This window comes from Macrotis lagotis, chromosome X, assembly GCF_037893015.1.
Source record: "Macrotis lagotis isolate mMagLag1 chromosome X, bilby.v1.9.chrom.fasta, whole genome shotgun sequence".
Classification (NCBI taxonomy): domain Eukaryota; kingdom Metazoa; phylum Chordata; class Mammalia; order Peramelemorphia; family Peramelidae; genus Macrotis; species Macrotis lagotis.
In genome coordinates this window covers 419020844-419040943 of record NC_133666.1, presented here as the reverse complement: position 1 = coordinate 419040943, position 20100 = coordinate 419020844, and the positions used below count along the sequence as shown (strand labels likewise).

At 33.2% G+C, this 20100-nt stretch overlaps 1 protein-coding gene across 4 annotated transcripts in view; it reads right to left on the bottom strand.

Annotated features, from left to right (window-relative positions):
* The window catches only part of LOC141501663 (carbonic anhydrase-related protein), a 170296-nt gene that overhangs the window by 88127 nt on the left and 62069 nt on the right, over positions 1-20100 (bottom strand). For all 4 annotated transcript variants that reach the window (XR_012472287.1, XR_012472288.1, XM_074205857.1 and 1 more), the window contains exons 4-7: positions 14535-14630; positions 9999-10061; positions 8369-8417; positions 7036-7148 (exon numbers count right to left, since the gene is read on the bottom strand). Coding sequence is in view for 2 of the 4 variants with exons in the window: in XM_074205857.1 (XP_074061958.1) it covers positions 7036-7148; positions 8369-8417; positions 9999-10061; positions 14535-14630 (321 nt within the window). In the remaining 2 variants the exon portion in view is untranslated. The remainder of the gene's footprint in view (positions 1-7035; positions 7149-8368; positions 8418-9998; positions 10062-14534; positions 14631-20100) is intronic.

Below are 20100 nucleotides of genomic sequence, written 5' to 3'. Positions count from 1 at the left end.
AAAGCAGTATTAGAGGCACCTGATCTGACCATTTGTTTGCTGTCATGTATAATTTCAAGGTGAAATTACGTAAACTTTTGCAGAAATAATATTCATGGAGAATGATATGGACTTAAGAAAGCTCTACCTTAGGTGTGCAGTTCTTTGTATTGTGTTTGCGTATGTACTTTGAGATCTATCCATTTGGACTGACTATGAAACCTGTCTTTTTGTTCCTAAAAATCAAGGAACCTCTACTTCAGGTAGTATGTATCTCCTTCTAGTGGTTTTTATCCATCCAAATACAGCAGGAATTGAATAAACTACTTTAATGACTGAGATTGACAATTACTGAACATAAATTGACCCCAGACTAAGTACAGTTTTTTCTGAGTATGCTTCTAAGACTATCAGCCCTTTCTTCTACCCAAATAATTCCTGACTCCACTCATAAGACCTGACTCCATTCACTGCCTAGTTTCAAGAATGATAGAACTTGCTCTGTCAAAGACTGTAAAGCATTATGCTAAATTCTTGTTATACAATTACATAAAGGAAACAGTCTCTGATTTCAAGGAGATTACATCTCAGTATGAACCACTATGGCAACAGCTTATAAATCTTATCTCATTTGATCCTTACAATAATCTTGTATTATGTTTTATTGTTGTTCCCATTTTTGTAGATGAGGATATTGAAACTTATATCAATATAATAGCTCACATATGTTTTGTTAAGGTAGGAACTGCTTTTGCTTCCTTTTTTGCACCTCTAATGCTAATACAATGGTTGCATCTAGCACTAAATAAATGTTTGCTTGGTTAGTTGGTTGACTGAACAGAGAGGTTAGAATTTTCCTCATTGAAGAAAAAGCCTATCCTGATAAAATAATGATTCTAGTATTGATTCTTTTTTGAAGTAAAGTGAAGCAAAAATTGTTATTTGATACACTATGAACAAATAATAATATAAGCAACTCAGCTAAAACCAATGTCCATAATAATTAAGATGCTCAGTTATGAACACTAATTTTACAATAATGATAATATGCAATGGAATTTGCTGAGCTCAATTAATTGTCCATATAGACACTCATAATTCTATCAAGACATCATTTGTTCAAAATCTGAGATTTCACTGGCATGTGAATTAAAGCATGGAAATTTCCTTTAAGACAATTCCAATGGGCAAATAATCTGCAAACCAACTTGTGGTTCCTACTATGTTCAAGGAACCATGCTAAAACAAAACAAAACAAAACCAAAAGAAGTGAAGCATTGTTTGTGGTTTGTCCAGGGAGTGTCAGAAGCAATAACTTGAAATCAGAGCTGACTAAAATTCTGCCCCGTCCCCTAAATGATTTCAGCATCCCCCAGACACTGAAAGATGAGCTTTTGCCTTATCTTACCCATTATCAAAGCAATAATGTCCAATTATTTCTAAAATATATGGCCCTTTTCTCCACTTCTTGATTTCAAACTCTACCTCTGCTTGGTAATTGTCTTCCCCTATTAAAAGGTAAATCCCTTAAGGGCAGGTCTGTATGTCATATATACCTGTGGAGTTTAATAAATGCTTTTCCATTCATTCATTCAAAGATTGACCATCTGGAATATTAAAGTTGTTCTTCATTCTCAGTCTCAAGGCACCATTAGATGAGGAGATGACTGAGGTAATGGAACTATTTACAATAGCTTTAATTCTAATAAGTATCATGAAAACCTATAAAAACTGTAATGTCACAGAACATAGAAAAAAATTAAGGCATAAATTAGCTGAAGGATGGAAAGGGAAGAGGGAAGGAGGGAGCAGGAAAAGAAGAGAAGGTAGGAGAAGGAAGGAAAGACAAAGGAAGGTAGGAAGGCAGGAAAGCAGGAAGAAAGGAAAGACAGAAAGAAAGGGGAGCAAAAAGGAAGAGAGAGAAAAGAAGAAAAAGAATGAGGAAGGGAGAAAGGAAGGAAGACACAAAGGAGGGAGAGAAGGAAGGAAAGGAAGGAGGAAGGAAAAAAAGGAGGAAGAAAGGACAAATGGAGGGAGGGAGGAAGGAAGGGAAGTAGCACTTTTAGGATTATGCAAAACAATATCAAACTATATATATTTATAATAATACCAAAGAGCATCTGTAACTGTTATTACAATAACCATCACAGTAATGCAACCTTTTTTTAATAAATAAGCAATAATTCTACAAAGTTTCTCTGCATATCCCTAATGCTCCAAATTAAACAGGGCCTTATAAAAATGTAGCACATTTGCCAAGATGTTACATTGTGGTTATTTTCCTTTGAACATACAAATCTTTTCATCCACATATGCATTGACCCAAAAGGAAGAAAAGAGTTCCAACCATACTCCTTAGTTAAATTTTCAAAATTTCGTGATATCTTAAATTTGTGCACAAGTACCATCTAGTGACAAAGCTTGGCCACTGCAGGCTTATGAACCTTTACAGCGAACATAAAATTGATAATATTTTGTGAATAAATATTACTTTTCTTTTACTTGTAATTAGAGAATTAAATTGCTATTTTGGATGGTTTTATGGGAATTTGAGTCTTATAAGTGATTAATAAAATGATGTCTAATGGAAATAAATATAGAGATAATATAACAAAAGGTTTAAGAAAAAGTCATTCTGTGAATTTTAAAGTAATAGTGGTTATAGTACCCCAAAAGTTCTATGGAAACTAGAGAATTCCACCTCAGCACTGTTCTGCCACTGAATTAAAACATTAAGAGTACAGATAAATACTGACGTTTTAACTAAAAGAATCTAGAAATTTGCAATTCTGTGGATGATATTCATTATGAATCATTAAATTTAAAAAGTTAAAAATGATAATAAAACAGAGAGATAATTTATATATGAACTGAGAGTGATAATGATGAATATTGTAAGAAAAATTGAATAACTTCAGGCAAAAATTATCAATGAAAAATCTATGCCTTATGTTAATTATCATTGTAATGACAGATGTTTACATATAATATTTTAGGGAAATTATTTTAGCTTCAATCTTCTCTCTGGTTAATACAGTGCCCATAAATGGACAGTAGCATCATCTGAAATTTCAGTAGTGATATGGGCATGACAAAAATAAATATCATTATAAAATGGTATTATATTTATCTGCTTGAATATTTAATTAATAATTCTCCATTCCCTTAGATTGTAAGACCCTTGATGAATTGTGCCATCCTTATCTTTGCATTTTTAGTATCTAAGAGTGACTTGAACATTACACTTAAGAAATATTTGTTGTAAAATGAATTATGAAGGAATTGATATTACTATATTAGTCTGAAAGTTGTGATCTTTTTCCTCTGAAGACAAGGCAAAAAAAAGGTTACATTTAAATTCTATTAAGACTCAGGTTAGACATGTCTCACTATATATAATATTGATATAACATGGAACTATATTACCACAATAGTAATCAATCAAGTAAAGAAATTATCTACAAATGAATTGGCATGTGATACAATTTAGTATCTGTAGAAAATGTGATAAAAAAATTACAAATAGATTATAAAATTTTATAAATAATGAGCCTATAAATATATTTACTAATAGAAATTTTTTTTGAATTTGTGGCAGCCAGATGGCACAGTGGATAGTATAGTGTACCTGGAGTTAAGTTCTCCTGAGTTCAAATCTGATCATAGATATTTACCTGCTCTGTGACCCTGAGCAAATCACTTAACCTTTCCTAACTCAGTTTCCTCATTCCTAAAATGAACTGAAGAAGAAAATGGCAAATAACTCCAAGAAAACACCAAGTAGGGTCATGAACAGTTGAACATGACTGAAAAACAACTGAAGAACAACAAGAATGCCTTGCACAGAATAGAAACTTAAGAAATGTTTGTTGTAAATTGAATGTGAAGGAATTGATATTATTATATTAATAAGTCTGAATGTTCTTTTTCCACTGAAGACAAGATAAAAAGGAGGCCCTAAAATTAGATTAAGACTCAATTTAGACATTTGTGCAGTTAGTTATCTTCCTGCAATATTGAAATGTTGAAATATTGGAAGCAGGGAGTTAGACAAGGTAATCTTTCCATCAAGGTTCCTTGGTTATATTTCAATGTAAGTAAATGTAAGTAATGAAAGTAAAAATTATTCTAATCCTACTAATTATAAAAGATTCATCTTTCCAGTCTCTCACTTTGCCTTTTTACAGGGTAAATATTTTAAATCATTTAAAGAACAACCAGATTAATTCAGCACATGTAAAATTACACATGGAAAAATTCATTTTCTTCACAATATAATTCATTACTAGCATAAATGCAAATGTATAGGATTCATTATAAAAGACAAATAGCATTGTGAAAAAATTATAACCAACTTTTGGCAATAGTGAAGAAAGAATTGAAAGTAATTTCTAAAACACTGAATAGCCCACAGGAAATCTATAAACTGTTTCAAAGACAACTTCCTGGAAATTCCAACAAAAGTAAAGACCTAAAAATATAATATGAACAATGGAAATACTACATGGCTCCTAGCAAAGGAAAGAAAGTCATTAAAAATGAAAAGGACAGAAATAGAAGAAAAGGAACTTTTTCAGATATGGAAAGACTAATCAGAAGAGAAAAAGAGAAATCATAGCTGGTCAAATTACTTATTAGAAATAGGATGATACAAAAAAAAAGGGAATCTGAAAATTCAAAGTCAAGAATAACTTTTTTTAACCTCTTGAAAATAGATTTCCATAGCCTCCAAGGAATTTAAAATTGTGACTCACTCAAAGTACAATTGATAGGTATGCAATGAATATGAGTAGGCTGCAACCTACTTAACTTAAAATTTTTGCAAATGAAATGGTATAAAAGATAGGATCAAAATGCTGTATGAGGAGAAAGCTAATCATTTTGCATGTGTGTAAGTTGATGCAGATACCCTATATACTTTATTAGTATTTATACAATGTTAAGAGAACTAGAGGAACAATCCAAACATGTTGGATAGACAATATATTGAGAATTTATTGAAGTCCATGGATAAAATTTACCCAAAATGAGGATTATGAAGAGATTGTGACCTTTATCATTGATTATTGATAGAATGAAAGACTGAGGTATTAGGTAATGCTTCAGGGTACCTCTGAACTCATAGGGCCATTTTCTCAGCATATGGATCCATTGGTGTCAAATTACTCTGCTGTTCTTTATCCCCTAAAACAGTAGTTCACATTATAAGACATGCCAAATTCACATCCTGTGGGTTGTATGTTCTTCTCTGATTTTTTGAGGAGAGAGCTAGGTTGTATAATAGATAGGGTACAAGGCATAGAGCCAGGAAAACTCATCTTTCTGAGTTCAAATCTGAGCTCAGATACTAACTAGGCAAGTCACTTAATCCTGTCTGCCTCAGTTTTCTCATCTGTAAAATCAAATGGAGAAAAAAATGACAAATCTCTCTGGTGTTTTTGCCAAAAAAATTTAAAAAAAAAAACCCAAATGTTGTCACAAAGAGTCAGATATGACTAAAAATTTTTGAATGGCAAAAAAATCTGATTTTGATGTGGTGTTGTGTATATATATATATATATATATATATATATATATATGCCTTTATACATATGTGTGTGTTTTTTTAAGTCAACATGAGCGAGGCTTATAGGGAACCTTACATATGGTTTAGTGGCTCTTGTTTCTATTTGTCATCATTGACTTAGAAATCAACTTTACATCTCTAGATCTCTTAGATATTATCAAAGGGACACATAGTTCAAAGGAAGAGCATTAAATGAGATGGTATATTATGAAAAGTAGTAGTAAAACATTTCTCTCATTATTCTGTAAGTCAGCCTTTCAAAAGGAAAAGAAGATACACAAAGGATACTAAAATATGGAGTCATACACAGATAGTAAATTTAGCCAGGACACATTCTTAGAGAAGAAATTTATGCCTCTAATAATAGAGGAGCACTGGTATCTTCTAGTGATGTCATCACACTCTTCCTATTGACATGGGTCTCATGGTCTTTTTCATGAGTCTACTCTCTACTTGTTTTCATAATCCTTCACTAGATCCTATGATTGGTCTCTACAGGGTACTGATCTACTAAACAGTCTCTTAAAATACTCTGCTGGTCTCAGCAGAAAAACATTCTGTTAGGCATATATATTTAGAAACTATCAGTCTGTAGTCTCCCCTTCAGCTTCCAATTCAGTTGAAAACCTCATTCAAAGTGGAGTCATATTCTTTAGCAAACTCTTTCAAAAAAAAGACAATAAAACCCTTATCCTTGGACCAGCAAAAAGCTTCTTCTAATTTGTATCTTCAGAAGTTCATGTCTGAAGTTACTTATCTCTTAAACTCCAAATACTTTTAAATTTAGTCTTTCCTTCCAGCATTTCTTCATGAGGACTTGGCCTTATCCATAAGAGATGCCACCCTAAATTAAATCATCTTTGCCTCTTGGAATCTCTGGTTTCCTTTAGAACTCAGCTCAATAGCCTTCTTTTATACCATAAACACACACACACACACACACACACACACACACACACACACACACACACACTACCCCAGAAGCTAATATTCTCCCTCCTAAAACTACATTGGATTTATTTTTTCATATATTATCTACATAATTATATATGCACATTTTGTTTCCCCTATTATAATTTAAGTTCCTTGAGGGAAGAGATTGTTTTAGTTTCATCTATTTCCAGCACTTCACAAAGTGCCTGTCATATAAAAAGAACTTTAAAAAGCTTGATGGTTATTAACCAATCAATAATTTAAACTTAAGGGTATATTTATTTTTCAAAGACTTTTTATTGGCGTTTTCTTGGGAGAGTGGGAGGAGGGGCATTTTAAATACAAATGATCAATAAATAAATTCGTCCTTCCTCCTCCCTCAACTTTGAACTTTCAATTGTTCTCATTGACTTAAAACACTTAACCTTTATTTGAAAGAGACAAGCACTAATCTCATGGAGCCTCAAGGTAAAACCGATATGTCCTTTTCAATAGCAAAAAAAAAATGATCTTTAACCACAATTATATTTTATTAACAGTTAAAGAACAACTATTACCTGTATCTGGGATATAGTTAAAGGGTATCGGAATAAGATCCAAGTAACACCTTCACTGCAAGGTGGGATAGTAAGGGAGCCTTCATATACCCAATAATCACGTAGAAGAGGATCTGTTTTTTTAAGAGAAAGAAAGAAAAATAGAAATTACAGTAATGTGTTAAACAAGAATAATTATAGCTAGTATTTATATAGTGCTTTAAGATTTGTGGAGTGCTTTACAAATATCACCTTATTTAATTCTCATAAAAGCCTTTCTCTATAATCTCCACTTTATTGATGAGAAAACTGAAATAGAGGCTTAATGATTTACCTAGGTATGCACAGTTAATGTCTGAGGCAAGATTTGAATTCAAGTCTTTCTGCCTCCAAGACCAGCACTCCAATGGCTATTATACTACCTAATTAGTAAGGAGATCAAATAAAAGGCTATTACAATAATTCAGGTTTTTACAAAACAACTATTTTTAAAATATACTTGAGATTTTCAAAGCAGTAATTTCCAAACTAATTCTTTCAGCTTACTAGAGCTGAGAGCCTTTTTCGTTCTAAAATTTCATGGGGGAAACCCCTAGCAAAAACCTGTGATAAATAGAGGAGAGAAGAGAGAATAAAGTTCTAAACACCATTTCAGGACATAGAAGAAATGGGTAAGCTGAAATACCTGAAATATGTCAAATTTCCCTTATCTATGGATAGTCTCTTGGAATATCCAAAAGACTGGAAGTATTTAAATAGATTTTTTCCCTCTAATTTATATTCCTTTATATTTCTGAGAAAGATAAATGGATCAATTCACATGGTGTCTATAGAGATTTCATCCCCCTTTCAAAGAACTGTTTGTCAAAGACATCTTTCTATAATGTCTAATCATTACCTGGTATGAAATGAACTCTGGTGACTGGCAAAAGGACATTACAGAAAAATCTCCGAATTTATGCCCAGGATTCAGTAGTGTAAAAGTGACATTCTTGTTAGCAGCAGTAACCTTTACTGGGGTATGTCCACTTACGCTAGTTAGTTAACATTGTCTTGTGAAAATAAAACAGTATTTGCCAACTAATGTCTCATGTCTTTCTGTTGACTTATGATTTTTCCCATTGTTAATGGAGCTGACAAATTCTTTATCCCATTGGCAAAGTGTTACTCTCATATTTTCAGACACCAAAATTTGATGCAAGCCTTTATATTCATAGATGCTCTTTGGTGAGAACTTACAACAAAAGTCTTTGAAAATACAAAGATATAAATTCAGGAAAAATCAAAATGTCTACTTATTTATACTTTTAGTTACAATTCAGTTTACAAACTTCCATGAGTTAAGACCACTTACCTGGTAACAAAGTATTTGGATTAAAGCAGGGTATTATTTTAGTCTTCCCCTGGGGGAAAAAAAATAGTACTGATTTACCTCATGCTATTTTCAAATGTGAAGCATGAAAAAATAGAAAACAAAATGGCTAAAAACTTTGAATGATATTAAATGAGTCTACAATATTTGCAACTATGGGTTGTTTTCTGTTGTCTGGTCAGAGATAAATTTCAGTTTTGATCAAATTAATTCTACCATACATCTATGCTTATTTCTAGTTCTAATAATGTGTTATTTTTTTCTTAATTACCAAGAGACAAATTTTCTCAAAGCATAAAAACATATGGGGGTTAGTGGCTTTCTCCTGATGCCAGATTTGAATTTAAGGCAAAGATCTATCTTGTCATTCGAAGTTTCACATTTGAGATTTTCAAATGATCTCTTCTTCTGTTTCTAATTGAGATTAAAATTAGTCCTTTGTGTATCTCAAACTGAACATTAAAATATTTCCCCCTCCTTCAACTTTGAACTTTCAAATGTTCTCATTGACTCAAAACACTTAACCTAATCTCATGGAACATCAAGGTAAAACTGAAATGTCCTTTTCTATAGCAAAAAAAAAAATAACCTTTAACCTTTTACTCAAGGCAAGAGTGCTCACTTTAATGTAACAAATTGAATTTGTCCACCATCTGTGGGCATTTAGATCTCATCTATACTTCTTTTTTTTTAGGTTTTTGCAAGGCAAATAGGGTTAAGTGGCTTGCCCAAAGCCACACAGCTAGGTAATTATTAAGTGTCTGAGACCCTGATTTGAACCCAGGTACTCCTGACTCCAAGGCCGGTGCTTTTTATCCACTATGCCACCTAGCCGCCCCTCATCTATACTTCTAAGAAATTAAATGAATATATTTAAACATCTATATATACAGTCTCAGATGTTTATTTTTCAATATTAATACCATAATACCTGAAGCATAAAAATGAGCATCTTCTACATTCCCAGTTATTTCAATTTATCATAAAGCAGGTGCCTCTTCCCAACTATAGATATATATGCATCTAGCCTGATCTGGTCCTAAGAATTTAATTTTCCCTAGATGTGCCACCTACAATTTACTTTTAAAGTGACCCCAGGCTATTCAAAGGTGCCTCTTGAGATGTTCTCCATAGCTGCATGTTAGAACTGCCCTATCTTTGAAAAGTTCTAAACTAATCCAAACTCCTATAAAGTTAATCCAGAGTAGAACTGAAAGATCTTTATCTTCAAATTAGTTGTGAAATGAACCTGATATCCTTTAGGGTATATTGCCCCAATACCATATCTATGGCAGAATACAAGGCTGAACTAAACTCTCTAGGTCTGCTTAAGCTCAATATAAATTTCAAAATGGATTCAATATAGGCCTGGAAGTTAAAATGACCTGTTCAAAATCTGATTCCATGATACATCTTAAGATCAATTCTCTAATTCACATGAAAAGCATCTTTCAAGTCATATTGCTTTTTTCTTGTATGATCACAGTAATTTTGTATTATCTTATACTTTTAAAGCATATTTTTTGATATTCGCCTCACAACTTTTGTTGATTTACATAACTCTTTTGCAACAGGTTTTTGTTTGGTCCCCCCCTTCTAAATAATGACTTACCTTGTACTGAATATCCTGGAGAACATCAGTTACAGCCTTCAAGCCAATGTGCTCTTTTCCTATCTAAAACATAAGGAATAAACAAAAAAAAATTTCTTTCAGCACAATATTACTATACAAAACAGTATGTTAATGACCTGATGTAAGTGGCATCTCTTTGTTGGGAATAATTCAATTACTTCCACACTAACAATTATGCCATGATAGAATACCATAAAGCAAGATAAAGTGGTTGAAGTCTAAAAAAAAAACTCATTTTCTTGAGTTCAAATCTGACCTCAGACACTTACTATGTGCAAGTCACTTAATCATATTAGCCTCAATTTTCTCATTTGTAAAAATGAACTGGAGAAGGAAATGGCAACCATTCCAGTATCTCTGCCAAGAATATTTCAAATGGGATCACAGAGAATAGGACATGACTGAAAAATTATTGAACAATAACAACAATACTTTTGTACTTTTGGTTTTGTAACCAAAACTGGCACAACAAAATAACTGGATATCCAAATTTGACAATTTATTCTAATTTCATCTTATTGTGTAGCAGGGAAACAATGTCCTTTGTGACACATCAAATCATAATATAAAAATATCAAAGACATGTAACATTTTATTTGAAAAAAATTCAATAAAAAAGCTTAATACACAAAAGGCATGACCAAACCATTCTGTTTTTACATCCTATTCCATCCCCAGATTTGCAAAATGGCAAAACTGAGGAATTTTACCCAAATTCATTATTATCATAAAAGCACAACAACAAATTCAGATATATGGGGCAGCTAGGTTGCACAATGAATAAAGTGCTGGACTGGACTCAGGAAAAATTGTCTTCCTGGGTTCAAATCTGGCCTCAGAGACTTACAAGCTCTGTGACTCTGAGAAAGTCACTTAATTCTGTTTGTATCAGTTCCTCATTTGTAAAATGAACTTCTCTAATATCTGCAAAGAAAACCCCCAAATGGAGTTTTGAAGAGTCAGAAACAAAAATGACTCAACAATAACCAGATATTAACTGAAATAAGGATAACACTAGCACTTATTATGACTATTATCTTAAGTATAAGATTTTTATTTTAAGGTAATAGTCATAAGAACATGCTGTTCAAATTATATTAAAGTCAATTTCTTTTTAATTTAATAAATGTCTTATTATTCAGAGATGGGAATAAGTGAGAAAGATTGTTGTTCTCTTGTTTTACTTTGTTTTATTTTTTAGGAATCTTAATATTTGTCAGCCTGATGAAAAAGAGGCACAAAGTTCTAGATTGAACTGTTGCCTGTTTGAGACTGGACAAAGTCAGAATTTCCCAGTCAGTTTTTAGAAGTGAAGAAACGTTACTGATCTGTATCAATAAAGGAAGTTATTCTATACTAATAAAATCATAGATGAGGGAGGGGGGCAGCATCAGTATTTAGTCTATTTGTAAATAATTTCTAAGGTTAGAAAGAACCACACTAATTAACTTTATTTGTTTCTCCTTTTTTCACAATTAGTCTATTAACATAGTGAAGACAGAGTCATTAAAGTTCGGAGATAAAACGACAGAATATTTAAGATAGTTTAAAAACCTTGTTACCACATAAAAGTCAGTTATAATAACAATTATAAGTAACATTTATGTAGTACTTACTATGTTACAGGCATTGTACTAAGCGCCTTGACAATTATTATCACATTTGCTCTCCACAATACCACTGGGAGGCAGGTGCTATCATTATCCCCATTTTACAGATGAGGAAATTGAGTCGGAATAGAAATTAAGTGACATTATTATTACCTAAAAAGGCATTTTAGCTATTAGTTCATTCTCTATCCTATAATAGCTACCTATTAGAAACAAAACTGATTGATTTCATTAGCAATTTTCCTTTTCCTCTGAAATCTTACCAGTAAAATGTTAGTAAGACAAGCAAGAAAAAAAGAGGTAGGAGAAACAATAAATTTCTGTAGTCTACAAATGGAATCATTAGTCCCTAAATAATCAACTGACTTTGATAAATTGTCAGGTCCTTACCATTCTTTAAATAATATTTTTCTTAACATGGAACTAATTCAATTTTAATCAACAAATATGAAAGATATAAGTACATTTGTAAGAGCAGAGAACTCATGAATAAACACTTTCCTTTTTATTCCAGCTAACATATTCCTGGTCTTCTTTTGCATTTAGGAATCTAAATCACATTATTTATATGCCATTATATAATGTCATATCTTGGTTTCAAAATTGTTTTAAATATGTATGTCTTATTCCCCAATAAGATTGTAAACTTCTTGAGAGCAAGGCCCATATTTCATACTTTATTTATAGACCATAGCATCAAACACTGTGCCTTAACATGTTTACTTAATTCTTCTTGACTACTTGTAAAAGGGAATCAATCTTAAGTAGATACATTATATATGAAGAACTTGCTCAAATCAGTGAGATCACCAATCTACCAAAGTATTGCAGATAGATATTCTTCTAAAATTAAATGGAAATGTACCAAATTTTTAAGGCATGGATATATGATAGCTATCATTTCATAAAAAGGAGTGCCATTTTCAACCAAAGACACACCACTGGGTTATTTATAAAAAGAAAAGAAAGGGTAGATTATTAAAACTTTTGAAAACATTGCTATAGTAATAATTTTAGCTAAGTATAATTAGTTCTGCTATAAATTCAGAAATGACGACCAAGTCAAAATTATTGTCACAGCAAATTTCCCAGTCTATTTGAAATTAGGAGAACTAATTACAAAGAACAATAAATATGTGTGTGTGTGTGTGTGTGTGTGTGTGTGTATAGATAGATTAGAGGAGACAGAGACAGAGACAGAGACGGAGACAGAGATGGAGACAGAGATGGAGACAGAGACAGAGATAGAGACAGAGATAGAGATAGAGATAGAGAAAGAGATGGAGATGGAGATGGAGATGGAGATGGAGATGGAGATGGAGATGGAGATGGAGATGGAGATGGAGATGGAGATGGAGATGGAGATGGAGATGGAGATGGAGATGGAGATGGAGATGGAGATGATGGAGATGGAGATGGAGATGATGGAGATGGAGATGGAGATGATGGAGATGGAGATGGAGATGGAGATGGAGATGATGGAGATGGAGATGATGGAGATGGAGATGATGGAGATGGAGATGGAGATAGAGATGAGATGGAGATGGAGAGGGAGAGGGAGATGGAGAGGGAAATGAGATAGAGATGGAGAGGGAGATAGGGATTAGAGATAGAGATAGAAATAGAGATAGATAGAGACAGAGACAGACAGAGACAGAGACAGAGATAGAGATAGAGATAGAGATAGATTAGAGGATAGAGACGGAGATAGAGAAAGAGATGGAGATGGAGATGGAGATGGAGATGGAGATGGAGATGGAGATATATGGAGATGGAGATATATGGAGATGGAGATGGAGATGGACGTGGAGGTGGAGGTGGAGATGGAGGTGGAGGTGGAGATGGAGATGGAGATGATGGAGATGGAGATGGAGATGGAGATGGAGATGGAGATGGAGATGGAGATGGAGATGGAGATGGAGATGGAGATGGAGATGGAGATGGAGGTGGAGATGGAGGTGGAGATAGAGATATAGAAAGAGAGAGATATTAGAGGATAGAGATGGAAATGGAGATGGAGATGGAGGTGGAGATGGAGATGGAGATGGAGACGGAGATGGAGATGGAGATGATGGAGCTGGAGATGATGGAGATGGAGATGATGGAGCTGGAGATGATGGAGATGGAGATGGAGATGGAGATGGAGATGGAGATGGAGATGGAGATGGAGATGGAGATGGAGATGGAGATGGAGATGGAGATGGAGATAGATATGGATGTAGATATATTTACAAAACTTAGCTGTTTAATTGACCAATGCAAGTGAACATTCTGGTCCTTAGTTGGGTCACCTACAAAAACCGAATAGACTAATTTTTGTCTCTCTTTAATTTCTATACATTCTAAGACTCTAAACAAATGGACTGAAGTTGCAACTGTTCACATTATAAACTATTTAACTGGTTCAATGTCTTTAGTTTTAAGAGTAGGCTTTATACTCTGTTGCTTTTCTCTAGCTTAATCTAATTAATTAAAAAGCAATAGGATTAAAATAAACAAACAGATAAATAGATAAGAAGCAATAGGATTGATACTTTATAGATTCTATGGTTAGTCTGAGTCTAAGAACATTCTAAAGTACTCTTTCTCATTAAACAAATGAATACTGTCTTATGAAGATTTTAAATTCTCTCTTCTGAGATATTTGTACTTCTGGAATAATAATCTCAAGAAAATACTGTGAAGGAATTATTTATCTATCTAAAAGAGGTTAAGTCTTTTCTGCTAAGTAATACAGCTTTGTGAATCTTGATTTCCAAAGATAAGTACTGCTTTTTCAGGTATCAAGGGGTTTATCTGCTTCATTAATAAAACTACAAAATGAACATTTAATTCCAAGCAAATTAAAAAATACCATTTAGCATCTCTAGATCAAAATGTATACTCTTAATAATAAAACATTTACCTGAACAAACAAAGCAATAATAGCTATTCCATGTGTTTTCCCCACAGCCTCATCAATACTGCTATAAAGGGTAGAATTCCAATGGATAAGATGAAGCTGGAAAATAAATGATGTAGAAGAGGTTAGTGGCAAATATAATTCATTGTAATTTAGAAATGGGAAAGGAATCTTTGGAAAACCTTTTACAAAACATTTTATAAATTAGAAGAATCAGAGAATTTGAGAGTTGAAAGGGATTGTGGTGTTCCATATAAATCTGAACTATATACAAAAGATTCTCCAGGGGCAGCTAGGTGGTGCAGTGGATAGAGCACTGGCCCTGGAGTCAGGAGAACCTGAGTTCAAATCCAGCCTCAGACATTAAATAGTTACCTAACTATGTGACCTTGGGCAAGTCACTTAACCCCATTGCCTTGCAAAAACAAATAAATAAACAAACAAACAAATAGATAGATGGATAGATAAATAAATAGATAGATAGATAAATGAATGAATGAATGAATTAAAAGATTCTCCACTATAACATGCCCAATAAATGTTTGTTCAGATTCTCCTTAAAGATTTCCAAGGAGAGAAAATCTGTCACCTCCTAAAGTAGTTCATTCTATTTTTTAATAGTTCAAATTATTAGGATGTTCTTTTTTTATATCAAACATAAATTTGACATACTGTAATTTCTGCCTGTTCTCCTAATTCTGCTCCCTGGGACCTAGAAGAATTACATCTATGATTTCTTCCAAGTATCTTCAGATTCTTGCAGACAACTGTTATATCTTCCCAATACTTCTCAACCCCAAGCTATTTCCAATTCCTTCATCCAGTTTTCATATGCCAAGATCTAGAGATTCTGCTCTATCTTGCTCGCCCTACTCTGGATGCTCTTCAGGTTGTCAATGTCCTTCCAAAAACATGATTCTGAGATCCAAACATACTACTTCTGGTCTATATGTGACCTGAGGCTTTCTTCTCCATAGTCATAGATATTATGCCACTCAATTCAATTCAATTAATTGGTTGGTTGGTTGATTGGTTCTTGTCCTTGTGGTATTGAAGAAGGTCAAAATGACATCATTAAGTTAGAGGCAAATTAGAGTGGGTCTGACCAATACTTGATCAGACCAATACTTGGAAAGCTCTATAGTAGTTCATGTGAACAGCTGGGAAGGGTCTTCTAAACTTATGCATCTCATGTTTCCTGTGAACTATGCTCATAGAACATAGCACCCTCTCTAATGAGGGCATACCTCATCTAATTCCAAGCAAATTCCAATCCCAATCCTGTGCTAATGTCATGCATGCAGCAACAATTAATTCCAAAGTTCTTAAGAGAACCCTTCAGAGTGTCCTTGAATTACTTCTTCTAATCCCCCTATGAGTGCTTGTCCTGTATGAGTTCTCAATAAATTAGTCTTTTGTACAAGCATATATCTGGCATTTGAAAAACATGACTAGCCCATCTGAGTTATGCTTTCTATAGTAATGTTTGATGACAATTTAGCTGGAGAAAGCACCTGTGACTGGTATTTTATTCTGTTGGGTGATCTTCAGAATCTTCCTAAAATAATTTAAATGGAAGTGATTCAATTTCCTGGCATGGCACTGGTAGCCTGTCCTTATTTCATAGCAAACTACAAGAAATCATCACAATAGCTCTGTTAACTCATGTTGTTAGTCAGTATAATACCTTTTCTCTCCCACGCCTTCTTTCAGAGCCTCCCAAATACTGAGCTAGGTCTGGCAATGTAGGTGTCCAACTAATTGTCCATGTGTACCTTCCTGGAAGGTACCCTGCCAAGGTAAGTGAACTCATCCCCAGTATTTAAAACTTCTCCATTTGCTGTAACCAATGGTTCCACATGGAAGGTATTGATGCTGGCTGATGGAATCCCCTGGTGTTATTAAACCAAAATTAGCACAATCAGCAGAGAATTGATCCATGCTTTGTTGCATCACATCTTCAGAGGTTGCAACGAGTGTTCAATTGTCTGCACACAGAAGATCATACCCCAACCCTCCCTTCACTTTGGTCTTGGCTTATAGCCTTTTCAAATTGAAAGACTTACCAGCAGTGAACTCATTAAGCATTATTTGAATGCAACTATGTGAAACACACTGTACTGAAAACATGAAGGCAAAAATTAAAGTTCTTACTCTCAAGAATCATGGAGGTTACAGTCTCCTGGGTTAGATGGAAAAGGAAATAAAAAAGCCATGGATAAATAAATTTAAAATATATCAAAGTAAACTAAGTGGTATCATTAGCAACTGGAGAGGTTTTGAAAGGCATTATGGAGGAGATGAGACTTGAGTTGATCTTTGCAGAATTCCAAGAAACACAAGAAGGGAGAAGCACAAGAAGGGAGACATTCAATATATAGAATGAAGCCTATATAAAATTCACAAAGGTGGAAGAAATTTTGACATAAGTGAGGAATAAAAAGAGGGCTAATTAAGTCAGAATGTAGAGTTCATAAAGGGCAGTAAAAATGAAGTTAATTTGTTAGTTTAGCATAGGATTATAAAAAAAACTGATTGTCAAAGAGAGGAGCCTCTATGTTTTCCTGATTAAACTAGGAAACTACAGAAACTTCTTGAGCATCTCAGAGACATGATTAAACTTGTTCTTTAGTAATATCAATTTGGTTGTTTTGTGAAGAATTACTTAGGGAAAATAATATACTAGAGGAAGGAAAACCTTTTTTGGTGAAATATGACATAGTTTAAGATTGCATTTAAAAAAAATTTTTTTTAAAGATTGCATTTAGCTTTTTCAGCTGCCATTTCACAATCTGACCTTATAGTCCACTAAAATCCCCAACAGTTTTCACATAAACTACAATATTTTTCCTAACTTGTACTTAAAAAATCCTTCTTGATTGGTTATAAAAGGGAATAATTTTTAAGTAGGTAGATTAAATATGAAGAACTTGCCCAAATCAAGATTAAAAAATCCATGATAGTATTAAATATTGATATTCTTTTAAAATTAAATGGAAGTGTACCAAATTTTTAAGGTGTGGATATCTAAGATATCTATCATTCCATTCTAACCTAATTGCACAGTCCTAAAAAGGAGTGTCCATTTTGGGACACTTTTCATTCAAACATTGAGATAAATCTTTGAGTTATTTGTAAAAGAAAGGTATTAGCAAATTATTAATAATTTTGAAAAAATTTATATAGTAATAAATTTTTAACTAAGTACAATTAGCTCTGCTATAAATTCAATAATGACAACCAAGTCAAAATTTATTGTTGCAGTTTTCCTATCCTGGTGGGAAAGAACTAAGGTGATTTTGTATAATTTTTAAAAAAAACATCCCCTAGCTGTTTAATTGACCAATCTAAGTTGATGATTTGAACTATGACATTTTAACTTGTTAGATTCCACATAGAATTCTGACTCATTAAGATCTTTGTGAATCCTAATTGTCATCTAGATATCTCTTCGAGCTCTATGTCTTTCATCAGATAAGAATACCACTTAAATATTTATTTAACTCATGGGTGAAATTTTTAAACATCATAGAATCAAGTACAGATCTCTGAAGCATTAGTTACTTCATTTACAATTGATACTGACATTAATGACCAGTCTAGTCCATCCATTTAATAATCTTTGAACTGATCCAATTATTTTTTTTTGCTTTTGTTTTTCAATCATTTCAGTTGTATCTAATGCTTGGTGACCCCCATTTGTGATTTTTCTAGACAAAGGTATTGGAGAAGTTTTCCATTTCCTTCTCCAGCTCATTTAATTAAGAGAACTGAGACAAACAGGGATAATTGATGTATGTAGGATCATACAGCTATTAAGTACTGAGGCCAAATATGAACTCATATCTACCTGACTCCATCCATTGTACCTCCTAGCTGCTCAACCAAATTATTTAAATCACATCTCCATCTTTTTCATAATAATAGCATGGGATTCTTAGTCACATACTTTCCTAAAAAGCTAAGGCAACTATACTTATAGCATTCCCCTTATCTTCTATCCAGTAACCCAGTCAGCAAAAAGAATACATTAGCGTGACATAACCTATTCTTTATGAAGCATACCTGTTGGTTCTTTTTTTTCTTTTCTAGATGCTAACCATTCTATTAATAGCATATTCTAGAAATTTACAATGAATTGAAACCAAGTTTACTGACATGCTTTGCAAACCCATTCTTTACTTCCCCTACACTGCTTTTTTTAAAATGAAGACATTTGCTCTTTTGTAGTTCTATGGTACTTCTATTCTCTATGATTTGTCAAATATTATTTAAATGACTTAGCAATAATTATTTCCATTATTTCAGTGCCCCCAAAATGTAATTGATCTGAGTCTGATGACCTCAATTCATGAAGGGCAAATTTGTGTTCTCTTCCTATCACCTCATTATCAAGACCTTAAATAGATACCAGTTCCCTATTAGCTGTGTTTGTTGTTTCCTTTCTAGACTAGAGACCATTGTACTTGGCAGAGGAAAATGAAAATAAAATGAGAGTTGAGTAGCTTTGCCATCTCCCTTTCATCATTAAGCATCATCCTATCCACTCTGAGCAATGGCCCTATTCTTTTTTCCCCTTTATAAAACTTTAAAAACCATCTCAGTTCTCATTAGCTTTTTTTCCCCCCAACTTCATTTCATTCTGAATGTTAGTATTCCTGGTACTGTCATTAGAAGTATTGTGCCACATTTTATATTTATGCCCCATTACCTGTCTTTGTTTCCATCTTCTATACCAGTCTTTTAAAAATCTACTTTGGTTGCAGAATTCCCTGTGTATTCTCTGCAGTCTCTTGAGTCAATTCCTTTTCCTCCTTATTTGAATCCTTTCTGTGTGTATGTGTGTGTCATCAGAACTTCATTACTTTTCATCCCTCCTGGGCAGAATTTCCTATAAAATTTCAGTCAATGTTTTCCTAACTTTCCTTTCTCTCCTGAAAGCAAGGATGCATTTCAAACTAGGTATCACATTCTTTTCCTTCTCTATCACAAATTCTGATGGATAGCCCCTTCCCCATTATTTCTATACCCAGCAATAGTTCCTTCTCATTGGTGAGACTCAGATTCATAATAGAATTTCCTCTTATTGTTTCCACTGCCATTGGAAGAAAGGAATTATTATTAAGATGAGCTAATAAAGCATTAACTGCTTTGCATTTGACAGAGAGATAAAGAGTTCTAGCAGATGCCCACAAGAATGAAGTCTTTTATCATTACTATAGCATTCTTCTATGTCAGATTTGTAATTTATTTTTGAACTCTCCATCTACTTCCTTCTGCCCAGGTGATCTATAGAATATTCTGAATGAAATATCATTTCTGCCTATATTGATCATTATGAAAAAGTTTATAATAATATTGCTCTTCTTGTTCCTGAATCACCTCACATAACTCTATATCACATCTATATCAATATAATTCTATATGATATATGATATATATGATGCTATATTGATATATGGTATATATTTTGTTATACTGATAGTACTTTGCTCCACTATAGTCCATGTACTTCTTTTTCTGTTTGAAACCCTTTTGATTATTTGTAAAACACCAAGAAAAAAACACT